At 41.4% G+C, this 20,670-nt stretch overlaps 1 protein-coding gene across 1 annotated transcript in view; it reads right to left on the minus strand.

Moving 5' to 3' along the window:
- The window catches only part of LYST (lysosomal trafficking regulator), a 461,445-nt gene that overhangs the window by 439,900 nt on the left and 875 nt on the right, over positions 1-20,670 (minus strand). Inside the window, exons 2-3 of the mRNA XM_075200948.1 lie at positions 8,806-8,959; positions 6,409-6,598 (exon numbers count right to left, since the gene is read on the minus strand). Coding sequence (XP_075057049.1) covers positions 6,409-6,591 — 183 coding nt within the window. The 5' untranslated portion in view covers positions 6,592-6,598; positions 8,806-8,959. The remainder of the gene's footprint in view (positions 1-6,408; positions 6,599-8,805; positions 8,960-20,670) is intronic.

The raw sequence follows: 20,670 nt of genomic DNA on the forward strand, positions 1-20,670 counted from the left end.
TTCTCCAAGTAACTTTCCAAGCTGCTTATGAAACATATAATAGGTAACAAGGGTGGGATTATTAGGGCTGCTTAGGAGTCCTTCAAGGAAAAGAAATTAACAGGGAACATCATTTATCTATTTCCTCTTTCGACTCACTGACAAGCATTACTAATGGGAAGTACCCAAGCAGTATAACATAGGGTGGGTCAATAAATCAGTGACATAATTCCAATTTAGAAAAATGAAACGATTTTTCTCGATTCTGAAGGGTCCGCCAAACTGAGCTTCTGTCACTGGTGTCACTTCCAGCATATGTTTTCTAATGGTGTATTGTAGACCACCCTGCTGCTTTACCAATGTCACTTGATGATATTTATGCCCTTTGAGCCTAAGGATTGGCCTTGCAGTCTTACAATCTATTGGACAATGGAAGTTTGATACATGAAGTTAAGTGCTACATATTGCATATTGGTCCAGCCAGATTGCAAGGGTAAAAAGTGCTTAGTGGGCTATATGATCCAGTCACAGCAATGCTTGTTGTCGTTGTTGGGTTGTCTTCTTGTGTGAACTATGTAAAGGGTGGTAGTAGGGTACCTAAGGAAGATTAAGAGGGTGGTTAAAGGGTTTTCATAAGCTTGCCTAAAGAGGTGGGTTTTCAGAGAACGCTTGAAGGTTTGAAGAATATAGAGGAAAGTCTTGCTGTGCGAGGGAGGTTATTCCACAAGTTAGTACAGCCTGAAAGAAGTCCTTGCTGATTATTCCAATTCTTTTTTATTAAGAATTTTAGGGGCCTATTTATCAATCTTTAAACCATGCATAAACTACTTTTTCCACTTGATTTAGGTATTTTTAAGTATAGTGACAATTTAACGAAAGCCAGTGCAGGAAATGTCGGAGATATAACATAACAAATACCACACTAACAATCCACTAACCCAATCCTCTGCCTACTCAACTGGGCAAAAGAAAAGCAAAAATAAAAACAGAGAGGAAGGGTCACATTATATGGCTTCATATGTTGTCTTTCCTGACTATGCTCCTGACTGTGCTCAGAGTAAGAGATTAACCCATTAGTTATTGCTGCTAGAGAGTCCAAGGAGGAAAAAAAGTTTTTTTGTCCATAAAGCTACAAAACTCTAAAAACAATGAATTGTAAACATTCCATGCACACTAGGTAGATACATAACAAGAACTATAAATTCTAGATCTTTTTAAAGCAACTTTCATTTTGAGGTCACTTTACACTAAAGACTTTATTTTTTGTTTCAAAGTAACATCAAGATAAAATACATATTGGGTAACTGATAACTCTAACCCTGAAAATGGAAAAATCCAATTATCTTCATAAATTAAAATTAACTCCCTTAATTCACTAATAGGCGCTTCCTTGGAATAGACCCAAACCATAAGAAAATGACAGATCATAGTCATATCTCACTCCATTAATATAAAAAGAGTAACTCTGCGCTATGAAGATGAATGTAAGTTTGCAATTTATCAATGTATAAAGCAAAAGAGTATATATGTGGTTCTGGCAAGACCACATAGTGACAAATCCAATAAGGTATGTCTAAACAGCTGGAACATATCTCACTCCATTGTATATGGACAGCATACCTATCAAATGTTCATTGTTTGGAGGGATAGTCCTTCTTTTGAAAACAAATCCCTCTTGTCACCCAAAATGTCTCTTTTAGATCTAATGTAGTGAGCTATCTAAACCAATTAATTGAATCCAAAAATGTGTCTAGTTGTCTCTATTAACTTTTCATTATTTACAACTTAGAGAGTTCAACTCAGCAGGGTACAGGGGCGGATCTAGGCAACTGCTCTACCCGGGGCGATTTTAGGGGGGGGGCGATTTAGGTCCCGCCCCCTTCCTAATTTCTAAGGCTGCTGACGGCTGCACAGTATGTGCAGGTCCGTTCAGCAGTGGCAGTGTGCTGTCCCGCTGCTCTGATTATGTTTAAAACACAATCAGAGCAGCCGGGCAGCACACTGTCACTGCTGAACGGACCTGCACAGTGTGCAGCCGTCAGCAGCAAGCCCCTGCTAGGGGGCCCCGATCGCCCTCCCCCCTGGATCCGCCACTGGCAGGGTACAATAAAACATACATCTATTATTCTGTGTTTTAGTGCTTTATGGATTTTGCAATAGGTTTATCTTTTTTGTGCTAATTTGTATCTGAAAGTCTGCTGAGGTGTGCATTGGTGTCTGTAAGCACATGTGTCCATTGCATATCAAGTCTGAAGTGTCCCCTCTTTTGCCATCTGAAATGTTAGGAAATAAGGGTCACAAACGCTATTGTTTACAACAGGAACCAAATTGTTATTCACTAAGTGAATGTTAAACCCTATTAGACTGAATAATAGATCAGCTGTAACCATTAACTTTTGACTTGGGTGTATTAACACGAAGGAAAGCACTTTTAACTTCTGTCACTTGAGTAACAACGTTATCAAGCTCAGGCCCAAACAAGACACCTCCTGAAAAAGGAAGCAACTCAAGAGCTCTTTTGTACTCCATATCAGCCTCTTAGGCATTAAGCCAGAGGCTCCAAAGAGCTGAGGCTAAGATCATGACCCCCAATCAGTCCCGCATCCAGAGCTGCCTTTCCCAAGTAAACCCGGTATCTTCAGAGAAGGAAATAAAGTGTTCTTTTGGACCTCCGCTTAAACAGAGAAGGTTCCGCAGCCTCAGGAACCACCGTGTCTGGGGTGTCTAATACCACTGCCCTTTTGGGCTCATCCATACGGACTGTTGTCCGGGACCTTTTCCACAAAGGAGGAGTCCTTATCCACCCCAACACATATTTCATCCTCCTCCTGTGACTATTTCCCAGGCTGGGTGCCACCCCACTCCTGTATTTATGTGAGGAGGACGTCGTGGTGGATTCCAACATCCACTCTAAGAAGGAAGAAACCTTAAACAGAATCATGGCCCAAGCTGGTTCCTCTACGACTGCTGCCACAGGAACCTGGCTTGGCAACTGAGACAAACTCCCAGTAGAGACGGAGAAAACCTGTGAAAAATGTCCCTCCCAAGACCAGGCAAAGTGAGCAACCTCAACAATAGTACTGGCTAATGATCTAGCCCAGTCAGGCAGGCTCTGCCAAGTTGGAACCAGAGTCCCCAGGCACACACAGCATCCAATTCTCAGTCTGGCAGGCTGCACACCAACCGTCTGCCCCTTGCTGCCTAGACAGCAATTTGAATTTGCATCCGGTACAGGTCATAGACGCTGCCCTAGCCTTAACCCTCGAGGATCTTCCACTATCTGACATGATAGACACAGAGGGAAGAAACGCAAGACAGGACAGAAGCACCACACAACCAGAAAGAGAGTGAGCCTGCAATACAGCATCAGAGCTCCAAAATTATCTGGGGGATGAAGCACTCAGAAAACCAACCTTACGGAACTGGTACCTTACAGATGGAAGGACAAAGAAATGGAGTGCTGGAGCTCCATGATGGCTGCTGCTCTGGTGTCTACACACGTGGAGTGAGAGAGGACCAAGGGAGAAGTGCAAAGGGAGGGAAGAAGCACCCCCCTCCCAGGGCCCAGAACTGCACTGGCAGCAGTCATAAAAGGACAGCCCCCTCCATCAACCCAGTGCCTACTGGGGGTTTATTATTGAGCATTCCCCACCTAACCGAGCCCGTGAAGGAAAAATAAAATACTACTGAGGTGTGACGAGACCAGCCCCTACAGCAGCTCGCAACAACCAGATTGCTGTCGTCATCAGTGGGGAAATCGGGATCCCAGCCCAATCACAAATTCTTAAATGCCACTCGGTGGCCAGGTCTATGTTTATTATGGTACTGGGGAAGGGGTGGAGAAGCTCCACAGGAAGAAAGGAACAGCTAGGTACCCTTACATGTTGCAAAGTCATGTAAGGGGTTAATAACGAGAGGGTATGAACACTATCTGAGATCAGGAGGTGGATTTGGGTATTTACTGACCATTGTTCCAGGACAGTACAAGACAGACTTGCTAAAAAAAACCAGCATGGGAGCAACTGCTGCAAATGTTTTCTAGCTCCACCCCCATTACCTCCCAGACTCCAGCATCGACCAATAAAGAGGGATCTAGACCCGGGTGAATGGAGGCTGGAAGGGGGAAGGACCATGGGATTTGAGAGAGGGTTAAGGAGGGTAACCCAAGAAAGGGGTTGTTGTGGGATTTTTCTGAGAGGACTGGTACTTGGGCTGATGTTGAGTAGTTGTACACCATCAGTGCCACAGGCGATTGCTGGACCAGGAAACCTCTAGAACAGAGTGGATGCTGAATTCTGGGGAATTGGTGCACTTACAGGAGAAGGGAGATTGGTACCCGGAGTCCCACCAAGCTGGTGGAGAGCTGACCAAGCGGCCTGGATCAGGAAGATACAAAGACCTACCAACCGGATTGGAACCCACAGGACCATTACTTTTGTTCAGCTGGGACCTTGGTTTCGGGAGTTTTGTGACTGTTGGGACTGTTATTTGAGGTAGCCTACTGGGAACTTTATTGGGGATTGACACTAAGTCTATACTGACATTTCTTATTTGAATAGGGGGAAAACTCTTCTCCTTGTGGAGCACTTGTGTTTATCTCAGGGATGGCTCTCTCTTGTGTCCTCACAAGAGAGATAGCCATCCCTAAGGCCCACGGCCACTAACCTAACCACAGCTCTCCCAGTACCGTCGTAGAAAAGGTTTACACTCACTGCCTGCCGCTCCACTGGTGTGCAATGAAGCTGTGGCAGCCGCCCTGCATCACTGCTCAGGAACCCTGGGCAGAGTCTGCCACGGCTGTGGCCAGCTCCCCCAGTTATTCAGCATTAGGAAGCAGGGGGATGGGGGTCAGCAGCAGAGGCACCCCCTTGGTACCTCTCATCTCCCAATCCTAGCACACAGCTGTACAGGTCGTGTGCTGCAGTACATGCATTCGCAAAAAAAATAAGGAAAAAAAGCCCCAGCAAAAAATCATACATGTCAGGTGGGGTGAGATTGTTTGTCCTGGTGGGTCTCTATAGTGCCGTTTTAGTGAAATATCTTTCCGGTATAATTTGTAGCATATCAATGTATACATTAAAGATATTTTATTTTGTTAGTATGAAGCTTAGACCTTTTTTGCGTTCGTCAAGTTTGTGTGTGATAAGCGTTTTGTTACGGAGATTAACCATACCAGATTTATAATTGTTTTTAAATCTTCATTGGTTTTGGGAAGTGATGTACACTAATTTTTCAACTTATTAAATTTGTATTTGCTATAAAAAAGGTTATGGTTTAAGATGTGGGACTGCCAGTTTAGGACAGAAGAATGGAAGTATTAGGGAGAGAAGCTGTTGCAATGAAGAAAGTTGTTGAATATTTGAGATTTCTGCAGGTATGACGAGGTTTGGTTGAGATAGAAGAGGGAGGGAGAGAGAGGGAGATTATATACATTTTTTAAAAAAAATGAAAATGTGGCTAATCAATGTTGAGATCAACCATGATAATGGGGGATTCAGAGAACAAGTAATGTGGGAGTCATAGAACGAAATGTTCAATTCATTATTTGTGTGGTGCAGGGGGTCGATAGCTCACCTAACAAAGAAGAAAAAAAAAAAAAAACCTGTCTGTGCTCTGACTTCAATCAATCAGTCAAACCACTGCTATCATATCTTGGAAGATAAAATTGTATTTAATAAAAATATAACATTAATTTAACATTACCAACTGTAAGTTAACATACCATACAAAAAAATATATAACAATCACAAATTGTAAACAGACCCCATGCTAGTACATTGGTCAGCTATTCAAAACAATACAAGTGCTGAGATTTAGGCTGATACATTTAATTACATTTATTAACTACGAGAATAAATATGCTGGTTAACCAAGGTGAAAAAAAGAAATATTAAAGCTCTCTCAAGTTGACAGGTAGAATGCCGCCACATTAAATTAAATGGCTGCAAAAGATAATAAAAATATTCATGGTCCCTAATGTCCCACATGAGCAGCATTATTATGAACTGAATTCTGTGCAGTCACAAACAATTTGGAGTAATGGCTTAAGAAAAGGTATCTGGAACCATTTCATTATATGGTGGCACACACAGATGGTAAATACCAGTACACAGCTGTTATACCGTCAATGTATATTCACACAGAAAGGAAAAAAAAACAGCTAATAGCCTCCATAAATCTACGACAGAAGGCATTTAATTTAAATTCCTCCAAGCTATATCCAGGGAAAAAGATTAAATCATAAAACATCCTAAATATTAAAATGTAGACAACAAAAAGAAAATGCAGGACATAATAAAGGCTAAGATTATGTGTGTTTAAGTGAAATGTGATTTCATAGGACAGCATAGTTGCAAAAAAAAAAAAAGAAGAAATTCTGCACTCTATTTCAAACGTGCATTTTTTGCAGATTTAGCCTACTATTGTTACCTGATCAACACTGCTATTCAGAGTAGTGAGCAGCAAACGTCCATGCCCATTCATGAGGTATTCCACAAGTACTGCCATGTGGCTTTCCTCTTCTTCATCCTCCCTGATTTCTCTTCCCGCACTACAGAGTTTGCTAACATCTGACAAAAATTCTCGAGCTATGGCATTGCAGTAACTGCTCATGATAAAGCTGCAATAACAAGTAAAAATGTAATTACTGTACATGGGACAACATAATCTCTAGTATACATGATATCATGAATGCATTACTACATAAAAGACTCAAGCCTGAAGTGAAAGTAAAAACACAGAAATGTAGCTGTTAGGAAACAAATAAGCTGATACCATTCGATCCCATGAAGATAAATGAGGTGTGTTTTTGATTTCTTAATATAAATCACTGTGGTAGGCTATAAAATAAATTAGGTAATTAGCCTTTTTCTTTGGTTGGTTTCTGCTATTAATGATGCATAATTCTGCAAAGTTTCCCCAGTCTCATGTGACTAGCATGGCAACCACAGTCACATGGCACACTGTGTAATTAATGAGCAGAATGAGCTCAATCTGCTAGGCAAAATAAAATCCTCCTCCCCCTCCCATCTGCCTTCACATGACATGCTGATGATCTGAGTCTGTATGTGTGACAGAAAGCCATACTTTCCTGTCCTCCAGAGAGATTTTGTACAAAGTAGGTAATGATTTGTAGAACGACATGCAATGAAAAATGGCAGACACAATGAGAAAGTTCTAAGAACACTATAAACTAAAGGGTAATTAAAGTATAACAGGCAAGAAACAGTTAGGCACTCTTTATGATAAGAAATCAATATGGGCCAGAGTATAATTAAAAAGGATTGCAACATAATGTTATGAAGATGACAAAGGGAGCTTGCAGCTTACATTGCAAACCCCAATTCCCAGACTGAGCAGGGCTGCTGGATCCTTAATATTTCTTGCAAAAAGTCCTAAGTGCCGATATAAATGTATAAATGGGGGTGGGGGGGGGTTTGCTCTTTAACTTAAATAATTTTTATGTTGCCTTTAGCTGACATTTTCAACTTTTTGGTACATTCTGGTTTTAATACTTAAAAAAACAAATTCATAAAACACATATTACAATAAATAGAACACCAATCTGATTACAACAAAAAGGGAAATATCCATAGAGTTAGTCTAAGAATGCTTAAATCACATGAAATCATGTGCTATCACATGGCAGTGAACAAAGGCTGTGCCAGATTAGGGTGCCTAGCAACCAATAAACTAGTCTGTGTGCTTCTCTGTTGCACAAAATACAAATTACATCTCTGAATCACAGATTGCTGACAAATGCAAAAGGAACAACGTACAAGTTTAAGCCACAGTTTCTGATTTTCAGGTATAGTCTCAGGTTTTAGAGATTTACCCCTGGAATTATGTATATTTTTCATAATTGATTTAGTGCACAATAAAGATCTTATATTCTTATATTTTGGGTTTCATAAGGTACCATTTATCAAAACTAGTAGATCATAGATATCTGCTGCTTTGCATCTCCTACCGTTTTAGTGAGCACTCCCCATAACAGTGTAACGCTATTTAACAATAAATGAAATTAACTTTTCAAACATGTTAATGTACGCCAGCTCAAGCTGGCGTACATTATCATAAATTAAAAGTTTCAGTGCTGTCAGCTCTGCCCTGAAGAGCTGAGCAGCGCATGTGTGGAGGGATCACATGATCCCTCCCTGTCACTCACTCTGTCTCTATGCAACTATAATTGCCGAGAGAGAGCAGAGATGTTTGTGCGCATGCCCAAGGGGTTCACTCGGCGCATGCGCACTGGAGTAAGAAGAGAAGCCCCGTCGACCGCATTCTGCTTCGGGAACGAAGCAGCAGTGGCAAGTATGTTTTCCACTTCAAAGGAACAGCAGTTTTTCCGAACTTATCAATGCGATAAGGATTGAAAACTATTTTTCATATTTTGCGATTGTTAATAACATGGTCATCTAATTAAATGAACATGCAGTATAAAATTCATACAATATACTACATTATAGGAACACAATCCAATGAACAAAACTGTGATCCTTGAGTGTACTGTGACACTTTTTGTGATTTGTGTCTATTATTCTTTAGCTAGTGAATCAAACATTTTTCAAACATTTTTCCTAGTGAAACAGGGACAGTGCAAAACCATGAAAACATGTCCGGTCATAAAGGTGTACGCCACCTTCTATCTTGAAGGAATATTTTATTATATAACATACTTGAAGATCAAAGTCTGACGTTTTGATACACAAAGCACAGTCATTCATGAATCCTAAAGGCACCTTGTGTGCTAAAGTAATTTTTGACCATTATGTCTGCTACACACATCACTAGTATACATGAATGCTACAGAATGGCCGAACTTACTTTTTCCAGCACGAACAGGTAGTGTAGCAGGCTCTGCACAGAATTAATGTTCTCTCACAGTAGATCACATACGTCTCAGAGAAGCACAGGGGAATTGCACCATGGGAGCAGAGACAGAATTAAAAGATGGACTGCGGTGGAAAGTGGTGATACCCTGCACATAAGAAGGGAAATTAGAACAAGTTGAAACAAAATCATTAGGAAAATTTTTCATAGCATCAATTACTAAATATTTTACTATGTCTCTTGCACCTTTGTTGGATTTTAACATTTTGGCATATTTTATAAGTATTTTGATTTTGTAGCACCAAGATGTTGCATTTATGTGCTGTGGGAAAAAGGTAGTGCGATACATCTCAAAATAGGTACCAGTGGAAGTCATGAAAATGAGCTTCCCGTGTGCACTATTGGAATAATAATAACATTCATAAACATTATGATTGGATACCTAAATCTCTCAGTAATACTGTTGCAGAAATACATAACAAAAAAAAGTAATTGGTTTGTATAATGATATGATGCAAATGTCTGGCTAATTGCTATGGGTTATAGCATATGTGTGTTACTAATGGCATGTTAAACAAAGATGTCAAATAAAGAACAAAAATTACAATTACTGAAGCATATGATTATTTGTTTACGGCTAAAAAATGTTTATAGGGTTTTTTGTTTTACTTTGGATGGATGGGAAGGGATATATTTTGGCACCTGAAAGTTCACAACTCATTGTTATTTATTTATTTTTACTTCTAAGGCATCAGCAGATTTGTGAACAGTTCAAGTGGTGTCACTAGAAGACTGCTGTTAAGCAGCATGAATTATTCTACATCTTCCACCAAACATTGCAGTTCGTAGCCAACCACAAGCAAAATGCTTAACTTAAACCAGCAGCTTTGCCCAACAGACTAAGGCTTCATACCCACTGGAGTTACTTACATGTGTTTAATGCTAGTCAAATTTTGTTCTATCCACATGCAGGATTCCATAAGCAGCAAAACTTCAATTTTATATAATGCATACCAAAAACATTTAAAGAATAACTTCACATTTATCTGATGTAATGAAATAGCACCTCCACATTGTTATGGACTCAGAGTAGAGATGTTCATAAACCCCCGTGTTCTGGTTTTGGATCTGGATTAACTTTATGTTTTGGATCTCTATTTTTTCCTAAAATCCCCATTTTTTTGCTAAAATTACATAATTTTGCTTTTTTTTCCCCCTATTATTAACCTCAATAAAAATAATTTCAAGTCATTTGCAGTCAATTTTGACCACCTCACAGATCACAATATTATTTTCATACACTTTCAAACAAAGACTGCAGTGCCTGGATGCTAAGCGACAGAGTAATGACACAAACACACGGCATTTCATGGCACATCTAGGAAACATTGCCACACTGCAGTGGCAGAAAAGAAAAGTGGTGCAAGATGATCACCCACCCTATTGTAAGATATTGAAAAGGACATGTACAGTTTAACAAAGCAAGCACTCTAGCGACAAGCAGTGCCACTTTTGTGGCTGAAGTGCCACTGGGTTGGCAATTCGCCTTCACCAGCAGGGACAGAAGCAGCATGTACCCAATAACGTGACATTTTTCAGAGGCAGGCTACTATGTGCATCATCTGCTTCACTAAGAGGCATATTATTACTATTATTATTGTAGATTTACAAGGCACCACAGTGCTCCACAGCGCCGTACAGTAGGGAAGACAAGGACATACATAAAACTGGACATACCTAAAACAAGAACAGACAAGGCAGACAAAATGGAGACATGAAAACAAAGAGTTTGGAGGATCCTGCTCATTAGAGAGCTTACATTCTAAAAGGGAAGAGGGCACAGCTGATAGTTACATAGTAACATAGTAACATAGTTGATGAGGTTGAAAAAAGACACCAGTCCATCAAGTTCAACCTATTTTGGATCTCCTGCGATCCTGCACTTATATTTGAAATTAATCCAGAGTAGGCAACCGCCCATCTGTTTCAATTTTGAAAATCCCCCCAGACTCAATATTGCAATCCAATTTTTACCCTATATCCACTACTATCCTTTATTTTAAATTAACGGTCGTATCCCTGGATACACCTTTCCGCTAAAAATTTGTCTAACCCTTTCTTAAACATATCTATTGAATCTGCCATCACAACCTTCCCTGGCAATGAATTCCATATCTTGACTGCCCTTACTGTAAAGAACCCCTTCCTTTGCTGGTTGTGAAATTTCCTCTCCTCTAACCTTAGGGAATGACCACGTGTCCTGTGTATGGTCCTTGGGGTAAAAAGTTCCCATGAAAGCTCTCTGTATTGACCCCTAATGTATTTGTACATAGTAATCATATCTCCCCTCAGACGCCTCTTTTCTAAAGTAAACATGCCTAAACTGGCTAACCTTTCCTCATAACTTAATGACTCCATACCCTTTATCAATTTTGTCGCCCTTCTCTGAACCCTTTCTAGTTCCAAATTATCTTTTTTATAGAGTGGTGCCCAGAACTGTACTGCATATTCAAGATGAGGTCTTACCAATGATTTATACAGTGGCAAAATTACACTGTCTTCCCTTGCATCTATGCCCCTTTTTATGCATGCCAATACTTTGTTTGCCCTTGCAGCTGCTGCTTGACATTGAGCACTATTGCTAAGTCTACTGTCTACGAGCACTCCCAAATCCTTTTCCATTATAGATTCTCCCAAATTAATTCCATTTAATTTATAGATTGCGTTCTTGTTTTTGATCCCTGAATGCATAACCTTACATTTATCTGTGTTAAACCTCATATTCCATTTAGCCGCCCAATCCTCCAGTTTATTTAAGTCCCTCTGTAGAGAAGCTACATCTTGCTCTGATTTTATTACCTTACAGAGTTTAGTGTCATCTGCAAAAATAGAAACTTTACTCTCTAAACCATCACCAAGGTCATTAATAAATATATTAAAAAGGAGTGGTCCCAGCACGGAACCTTGAGGAACTCCACTTAAGACCTTTGACCAATTAGAAAATGTTCCATTTATCACAACTCTCTGTTCCCTATTCTCTAACCAGTTTTCGATCCAAGTACAAATTTTGATTTCTAGACCCAGTTCCCTTATTTTGCAAACCAGTTGTGAGGGTGCGTTAGTGTGAATAGTGTTATCGAGGATAAGGTCACCTCTAAAAAAAGAGATGGGTTTTCAAAGAGCATCTAAAGATTTGAAGGCTGTGGGAAAGTCTGATTGAGCGTGGTAGGGAAATCCATAAGTGGGGAGCAGCACAGGAGAAGTCTTGAAGGCAAGAGTGATAGGTGGTTATCAGAGACGAGACAAGGCGCAGGTCAGAGTTAATACCGCTGACAACCTATTTGAAAAACTAAGGGATGTCATTGCAACATGGCTTATCCTGCTTAGACTCCCCTGAGGATATGCGATTTCTGATAATGCCACCAATAATGTTAGAGCCTTACAGTGGGGAGAATTCCATCACATTCCCTGATGCTGGTATGCCTGGTAATATTTTGGGTAGAATGGCATGTTGGCAATTTTATGTTTTTCTACAGTAAACTTTCACCTTTATTAGAGAGAGGTTTTTCTTTACAAAAAGGTACAGCACAACACCACAAGACGTTCACAAGTTACAGGGTAAACGGTAACATGTATCCGCCAGCAGCTTCTTGCAGTCAAAAAGTACCAATACTTCAGAAACTCCAGGCAGGCTATGACGGAGCAAAAGAATAGGTGAGGAGACAAGAGGGAAGAGGGCCCTACTCATGCGAGCTTACATCCTAAGGGAGGGTAAACAGACCAGGCACAAGAGGAGCCAGTTGAGGAAAGGGGAGAAAAGGGAGAACGAGCAGAGGAGATGGGGGTTAAGTGGATGGTTGGTAGGCTTTGAGGAAGAGGTGAGTTTTGAGTACACGTTTGAAGGAGCACAGAGTAGGAGAGAGACAGATGGAACGAGGGAGGTTGTTCCAGTGAAGGGGGGCCGCACGGGAAAAGTCTTGGATTCTGGAGTGGGAAGAGGTGATAAGAGTGGAGAAAAGGCGGCGGTCATTGGCCGAACGCAGGGAGGGGGCAGGAGTGTGAATGGAGAGGAGGTTAGAGATATAAGGGGCAGTAGAGTAGGAGAGAGCCTTGTAAGTGGTGGTGAGGAGTTTGAAAAGAATTCTGAAGGGGAAGGAGAGCCAGTGTAGGGAAAGGCAGAGAGGGGAGGCATAGGATGAGCGGCATGAGATGGATGCGGGTGATGTTGCGTAGTTGGAAGCGACAGGCTTCGGCAAGGGAATGAATGTGGGGGGCAAAGGAGAGAGAAGAGTCGAGGGTGACACCCAGGCAGCGGAGTTGGGTGACCGAGGATATGGTGGTGTTGTTGACGACAATAGAGAGGTCATGGTGGGATGGGAGTCTGGGCGGAGGAAAGACAATGAGTTCAGTTTTAGAGATATTGATTTTGAGAAAGTGCTCGGACATCCAGGAGGAGATGGCAAAGAGGTAGTCAGATACCCGAGCGAGGAGGGTGGAGGAAAGATCAGCAGAAGAGATGTAGAGTTGAATGTCGTCAGCATAAAGGTGATACTGAAGCCCAAAGGAGGAGATGAGAGCACCAAGGAGGAGATGAGAGCACCAAGGGAGGAAGTATAGAGCGAAAAGAGTAGAGGGCCAAGAACAGAGCCATGTGGGACTCCTACAGGGAGAGGGTAGGGGGAGGAAAATGAACCAGACGTGGATACAGAGAAGGAGCGATTAGCGAGGTATAAGGTGAACCAGGCTTGGACAGAACCAGAGTGGCCGAGAGAGAGAAGAGTTTGCAGCAGGAGGGGGTGGTCCATGGGTGTCAAAGGCTGCGGAGAGGTCAAGGAGGATGAGTACGGAGAAGTGATCATTGGATTTGGCTAATAGGAGATCATTAGTAACCTTCGCCAGGGCCGTTTCGGTAGAATGGAGGGGGCCAGATTGGAGAGGGTCAAGGAGGGAATCGTCCGAGAGGTGCCTGGTTAGGCAGCTGCAGACATTCCACTCAAGTAATTTGGAGGCATAGGGGAGAAGTGAGATAGGGCGATAATTAGCAAGAGAGGTGGGGGGGCGAGATTGGGTTTTTTGAGGATAGGAGAGATAAGAGCATGCTTAAATGAAGAGGGTACTACACCAGAGGAGAGTGATAGGTTGAAAAGGTGTGCGAGGTAAGAGCAGGCAGTGGGAGAGAGAGAGCGAAGGAGGTGGGATGGGATGGGATCGAGAGGGCAGGTAGAGGGTGGAGAGGAAAGAATAAGGGAGCGAACTTCTTCACCTGTTGTAGGGCAGAAGAAACACCAGAGTTGGTTGTTGGAGGGAGGTAAAGCGATGCGGGTGGCGGGAGAAGGGGAGGAGATGTTCAGTCTGATGGCCTCAATTTTGGAAGAGAAAAAGTTGGCAAAGTCAGAAGCGGAGAGGGAAGGCGGGACAGAGGAGGGGAGAGGAGGGAGCTAAAGGTGGCAAAGAGGCGGAGGGGATTGGAGGACTGAGAAGAAATGAGGGACTTAAAGAAGGATTGTTTAGCGAGGGAAAGGGCAGAGCAGAAAGAGGAGAGGATGAATTTAAAGTGAAGGAAGTCAGCCAGGAAACGAGATTTCCTCTAGAGACGTTCAGCAGTGCGGGAAGCGGGTGAGTTTTGAGTGCCAGGGTTGGGGAATAATGCGGCGTCAGCGGATAGAAGAGGCCGGGGCAACAGCGTCCAGGGCAGAAGTGAGGGAGTGATTGTAGAGTGAGGATGCCTGGTCAGGATAGGCCAGGGAGGGAAGGGGTGAAAGGAGAGTTTCAAGAGAGGAGGAGAAAGGGTTAGGGTCCATAGCATCAAGGTTACGTCTAGTGAGGGTGGCTTTGGGCGAGGCAGGAGCAGGGGAAGAGGACAGAGTGAAGGAGAGGAGATGGTGGTCAGAGAGTGGGAAGGGAGAGTTGGAGAAGTCAGAGAGATCACAGAGATGAGAGAAGACAAGGTCAAGGGAGTGACCAAGACAGTGGGTGGGGGGAGAGGTCCACTGAGTAAGGCCTAGGGAGGAGGAAAGGGTGAGAATTTTGATGGTGGCGGGGTCAGAACAGTTGTCAATAGGGATATTAAAGTCGCCTAGTGTGATGGAGGGAAGGTCAGAGGAAAGGTAGTGGGGGAGCCAGGCAGCGAAGTTGTCAAGGAAAAGGGAGGTGGGGCCCGGTAGATGATGGAGACACGGAGGTGGATGGGGGAGAAGAGACGGATGGAGTGTACTTCTAAGGAGGAGAAGGAGAGGGAAGGTAAAGTAGGAATGACCCAAAAAGTGCACTTGGGGGATAGGAAGAGGCCCACTCCGCCTCCTGGATGCTCATCCGGTCTGGTGGACTGGGTGAAGGAGAGGCCCCCATAGGAGAGAGCGGCGGGTGAGACGGTATCAGAAGAAGTAAGCCAGGTTTCAGTGATGGCAAGAAGATTTAGAGAGTTGGAGATGAAGAGGTCATGGATGGAGGACAGTTTGTTACGGATGGACCCGGAGTTCCAGAGGGCACATGAGAAAGGGAGAGAGGGAAGAGAGGAGATGCGGGTGAGATTGTCAGGGTTGATGGAGCGAAGGGGAGGTTGAGGGCGAGGGGTGGGGCAGTGAGAGTTGGGTGAGAGAAGGGGGAAGAGAATAGGTATAGGAAAGGAGCGTGGCGGCATGGTGAGAGACAAGGGGGGATGGGAAATGAGACAAGGGGCAAAAAGAGGGGTTAGGGTACTTAGCACCGAGGTGAGGGCAGCAACGGGGGACTGAAATGGACCAGCACGGTTAAGTTAGATTAAGGACTGACAGAGCAGAGTAAGACAAAAACAAAGATAGGCCTGTAAAGGACAATGGAATGGAGCGAGAACAAAAGACAGTGGCAAAAGCAATATAAAGTGCCGAAAAAGATTAAAATAAAATGGAGATAAATTAAAATGCAAATAAAATTAAGGTAAAATACAATACAATAAGATAAAATTAAATACTTAGACTGGGCCAAGGATTAAAAAGTACATTAAACCGTGAGAAACGGGTGATGAATACAAAGTTCTCAGTCCAGTAGCACCCTGTTTCCTCACACTATATAACACAGTACAGTGTGACTGCAGATTTAGAAGACCAAGCCTGCCTTCTATTTCAACAATGACAATTAGCAATGGAGCTCTCCTGAATGTCACTGGAGAGTTTGAGGAACACTGCTATCCCTCCTCTTTCTTTTCTACCTATGTTGCTGCCAAACTGCACTAGAGACTGCTAAGAACTGTGCTACCCCTTCTGTGTCCCTCTGTGAAATGGCGCTGGATCGCCGCGGAGGGCGGTACTTATCGGATCTCGCGAGTTTTGGATTCTATGACATTTTGCCTCGTTTTCAATTTCGAGAGCGCGCAAAAGTACCGAGCCGACTTGGTACTCGGATTTGCTAAGTTCGGGTGTGTTCGGTTTTCAGGGTACCGAGCCTGAGTATCTCTAATTTAGAGTAAATCCCAGCACCAGAGAATAAATCAGAATCATGCAATTCTAAATTATCTAATGAATTTTTTTTCTCTATCTAAATTTTGTTACTATAAAGGGGTGCTGACTCCAGTAAACTTACACTAAATACTAAACAATTCCCACAGAGAGACAAGAAATGGCAAGGAAAACAAACATAAGGAAGCAGGCTCCCAGCTTCAGCTAATAATGGTATTCCCAAAGGCCTCATATGTTATACAAGGGAGGCATATTTAGTTAATCAAAGTTAGAGTTCTTTATTAATTATTAAGTCAGTTTTCTAGCCTGCGTTGTTTCATGAATGCAACCTATAAGTGGGAACAATTTTGATGGACTAAAAACAAAGGATAGATACAATGCAAAAAGTAATGTGTGACATTAAACCCATTCAAAATAAGTCTGTCTCCAGGATAAAATGAGATTTTTAAGATTGAAACATAAGCAAGAGTAAATTTTCATCGCTGGACCATTACAGACAGAAGGGGATTGATGGACTAATAGAAACACCATCTCTAGTAAGTGGTAGTCAATAAAATAATTAAATTTAATGAATTCATATCATAAGTTTTGTTTGGAGTTGTCTTTTAAAAATAGCTTTTATCGGGATCCAAGTACTTCCTGAAAGTACATGGGAATCAGACAATGGAGTAGTGTTAGGCTGGGTACACACCACAGATAATGTCTCCCAATGCGATATCCTTAACGATTTTACTAACCACTGAAAGTCCCATTCAGCATGCGGTATCATGTAAAACGACAATAGTGTGTACACAAGATTTACCTTCAGAGCTGTGCTCTTCATCTGTCATAACCAACGGCTGAAAAGATTGAGACTCTGTAAACTCTATGGAGATCTGCCTACACTGCTGGTCTTGAGTAAGTACACACTGCAGAATTGACATGACATCGTTCCATCATATAGAGCAGTGGTTCCCAAATTTTCTCAGTTCGAGGCACCCTTAAGGTCTCCATAATTTTTTAAAGGCACCCCTAAGTCCAAATAATTACAGGGTAGTAACGATTTTTAAGTAGTTAGGTCAAAATAAAGTAATAAGTATTTAGGCCAGGACAGAAATACTTATACTCATTTTCTTCACTAGCATGCTTCTTTCCAATGTTCAATTTTTTTTCCATTTTTTGTGCAAGAAAATAATTCTGTTCTAAAGCAATCAAAAAAAAATATTATTATTAGTTCAAGTCAAATCCTGTGTAACTCCTAAACGAGAAGTAAAATTGAGCTTCTAAGAAGCAACACCACACAAGTAGCAGAAACAGTGCAGGGTGACACACCATAATAAGTATTGCTGTATATGTACAAAGTATAGTAAAATATATGTATCTCAGGTTCTGGGCGCTGATAGGTATAGCATATGTGACAAAGTGGATTGTTTATGTTATTTATTTCAACATGGTGTGCCCAGAGTACTTTCCGGCCGGAAAGAAAATAAACTGGCATGTGCACTGGAATCACAATATATAAAAACAAAGCAATGGCTAAACCAAAAGGTAAAAATTACTGTATCAGTCCGTACACATCGGTTATCCACTGGGTTATGAAGCCCGTGCACGATGTGAAACTAAATGTTCAGAATGTCCGATATATCAACGTAGACAACTGTCCTCCAACTGTATTGTTTGATAGAAAAGACAAATGTCCCAAAAAAAGGTCCTGACACATCGGTTGGTCCGCTGGGTGGACCTAAAGGCCATGCACAAAGTGGCAATGAATGACAAGGTGTTGTCCGATGGACCAATATAAAACAAATATCCCAAAAAGTCTATAAACGATCCGGAATGACTTACTTGGCGGCAATCGACAATGTATGTCCACAATGCGAAGATTCCCCCTGTGGTGCGGCAGCGGACACTGTGCCCCTTTACCGCAACAAAAAAGTATTAGTTTTCCTTGTTTTGCACTGCCCCTTTTATCCTCCATTCATTTTCTTACTTTTTACTTGCCCGGCTTCTACTGTTCTGTTTTCTTCTGCTCTGTGTTTTTGCTCCTCGCTATATTGCTCTTCACTGAAAATGTCAGGCGTGATGACGTTACGCCCGACATGCAGTGCAACGGAGCAGTGAGGAGTTTGGCGGGTTTTTTTTTTTGCCTGCTGGAGGACAAGCAGGTAATTGCAGGCAGAGGAGAGCGCTTGGCTTGCCCCGACTGCACCCCCCCCTCCCCCCTCCCTGCCTAGCCTAGTTTTTAGTCCATTTATAAAATCAAACGAAACTAAGTGCTTTGGAACGATAAAACATCAGATCCAACAGTCGTTTCTCTTGTGATTGCCACTATAATCGGGTGAAAAACCTGTAGTGTGTACCCAGCCTTAGATTCATTGGGCTGACAAATGGGAACAGGTAGCAACATCCTCCATAAACATATGAAATAAAAAAAATACTTTTATAAGCTACTCTTTCGATGGTACTATGTTCCAATCAAGCTGCACAGTATGTTTCCAAATGCATCAGATCACAGCTGGATGAACTATGGGCAGGAGGGATTCTTTCTATATTTCTGACGATAATCCAAAACAACAGCACCTATGATCACAGATCAGAACCTTGATTCTTTTTCCATTACTACTCATTGGGCTCCATCCAACCCAAAACTCATTTTGTTGCCCTTGCCCACTTCAGAGGTCTCTAGATGCAAAAACTGGCTCATATGGTGCATTCTCAATTTTGTTGCATTAAAACGAATTTTGCAAACATACCAAATAGTATGTATTTTCAGAAACTCCTCTACCTCTTTTTACAAGATTCCCCCCCCCCCCCCCCGAATTTCCTTTCATAATCTGATGCACTTCTTTTGATTTGCGTCTCCCCCAAGGTGTGCCTTTTCTCTTGATGATAAATTCATTGATAATGGTGCTCACCTCAGGTGGTCACAGAATGGAACTCCTGTCTCCCCCTGGTTACCCTGTCCCTCCTCTGCCATACTCTATTCCCCCACATTATTTTTTTTATTATAATGTTCTTGCTTTTAGTATTTACTTGGAATGATGTTAGGTTTTTGTTATTCAATATCCTTCCTCTTCTGTGTAATCTCTTTTAGACTGTAAACTTATTATCTACTGTTCATCTCTGTTCTTGTATTATTAATGCCTTAAACATACTCAAAAAAAAAAAAAGCTGATATGCCACCACAAATATTTAGATGTTCTGGTCTGCCACTATATCTGTTTCTTATATAGACTTATATTTTTATTTGTAGCTCATCAGTTGTTTTTACATAATTTATATATTGGTACTATATTATATTATTTTGTATTCATTTTCCTTTTCTTCTGTAGCTACCAATATTTATTTTGGTTGTTCTCTATGTGGTGGAATTTTGCATTTATACCACTGTACACTCACAATAGTAAAAACAGAAAATAAAGAAAATGAAAAAAAAAACACCCATACTAATATTTATTTTCTGGGCCTTGTATATTTCTCTAAACTAAGAAAAATTACACATTTAAGGTATAACATAAAAAGTTATTGCTGTTTAACCAGCAAACAGTAAGAATGTGTCTTGTCAAAAAGCTAAAAACGACCTGGTCATTAATAAGATAAAGGATAAGCAAGATTTAGTATTGGGGTTATGTAACTGATTTAAATATAAAGTATACATTGTCGGTAAACAAACAAATCAATGAGCAGTTGGTGTGTCTGGACATCAACAATCCCTAGACAAGTGAATGTGGAACAACTAGTGTCCTCTTAAGGTCATATTTCAAACTATTGAAAATATTGGTTTAAGCATAAGAAGTGGTCATTTCTTATGGGAAGTATTGTGTTTCACATGATTCACATATGTTGATATATTAGTAACACACTATATAAAATGTAATTATACATACTTACATAATGTTTTGCGTGAATAAAACTCAACAGACATATTTAACTTGTTTTGAAAAACTATATTTATAAGTTAACAGCTGATCATTGAATTAGCCTTTCTATGTCCATACAAAAGCTAATTCAATGATCTCCTGATAACTTATAAATGTAGTTTTTCACAGCAAGAGGAGTGTTTTACTGCATATAGCCGTCATAGGGCGTATTTTGATAATGTGTATTGTATTACCTTTAATATTTTAGCATCGATAGCCACCCTGCAGTAGACATGATTTGCTATGTATTTATGTATATATATGTTTGCAAGTTGTACCATTGTGGTCATCCCCTGACAAAGTTCCCAGCAACGCAAGATAAGTGTTGGTAGTGAATTGTGGTGTCGCCCAACGTAATTAAAGTGTCGGACTTTGCAGTACAAAAAAAAAATGTGAAAAATGTATAAGTGTGCTTAAGCTACGTAACAAAAAAAAAAAAGCAGTTACTTCACTATATGACATAACATTGGTAGAATGTCCCTCATTGTATGGTAACACTAAACATCATGGTGTGGTTACACAGCTTA

Source organism: Mixophyes fleayi, chromosome 3 (genome assembly GCF_038048845.1).
Source record: "Mixophyes fleayi isolate aMixFle1 chromosome 3, aMixFle1.hap1, whole genome shotgun sequence".
Lineage (NCBI taxonomy): Eukaryota > Metazoa > Chordata > Amphibia > Anura > Limnodynastidae > Mixophyes > Mixophyes fleayi.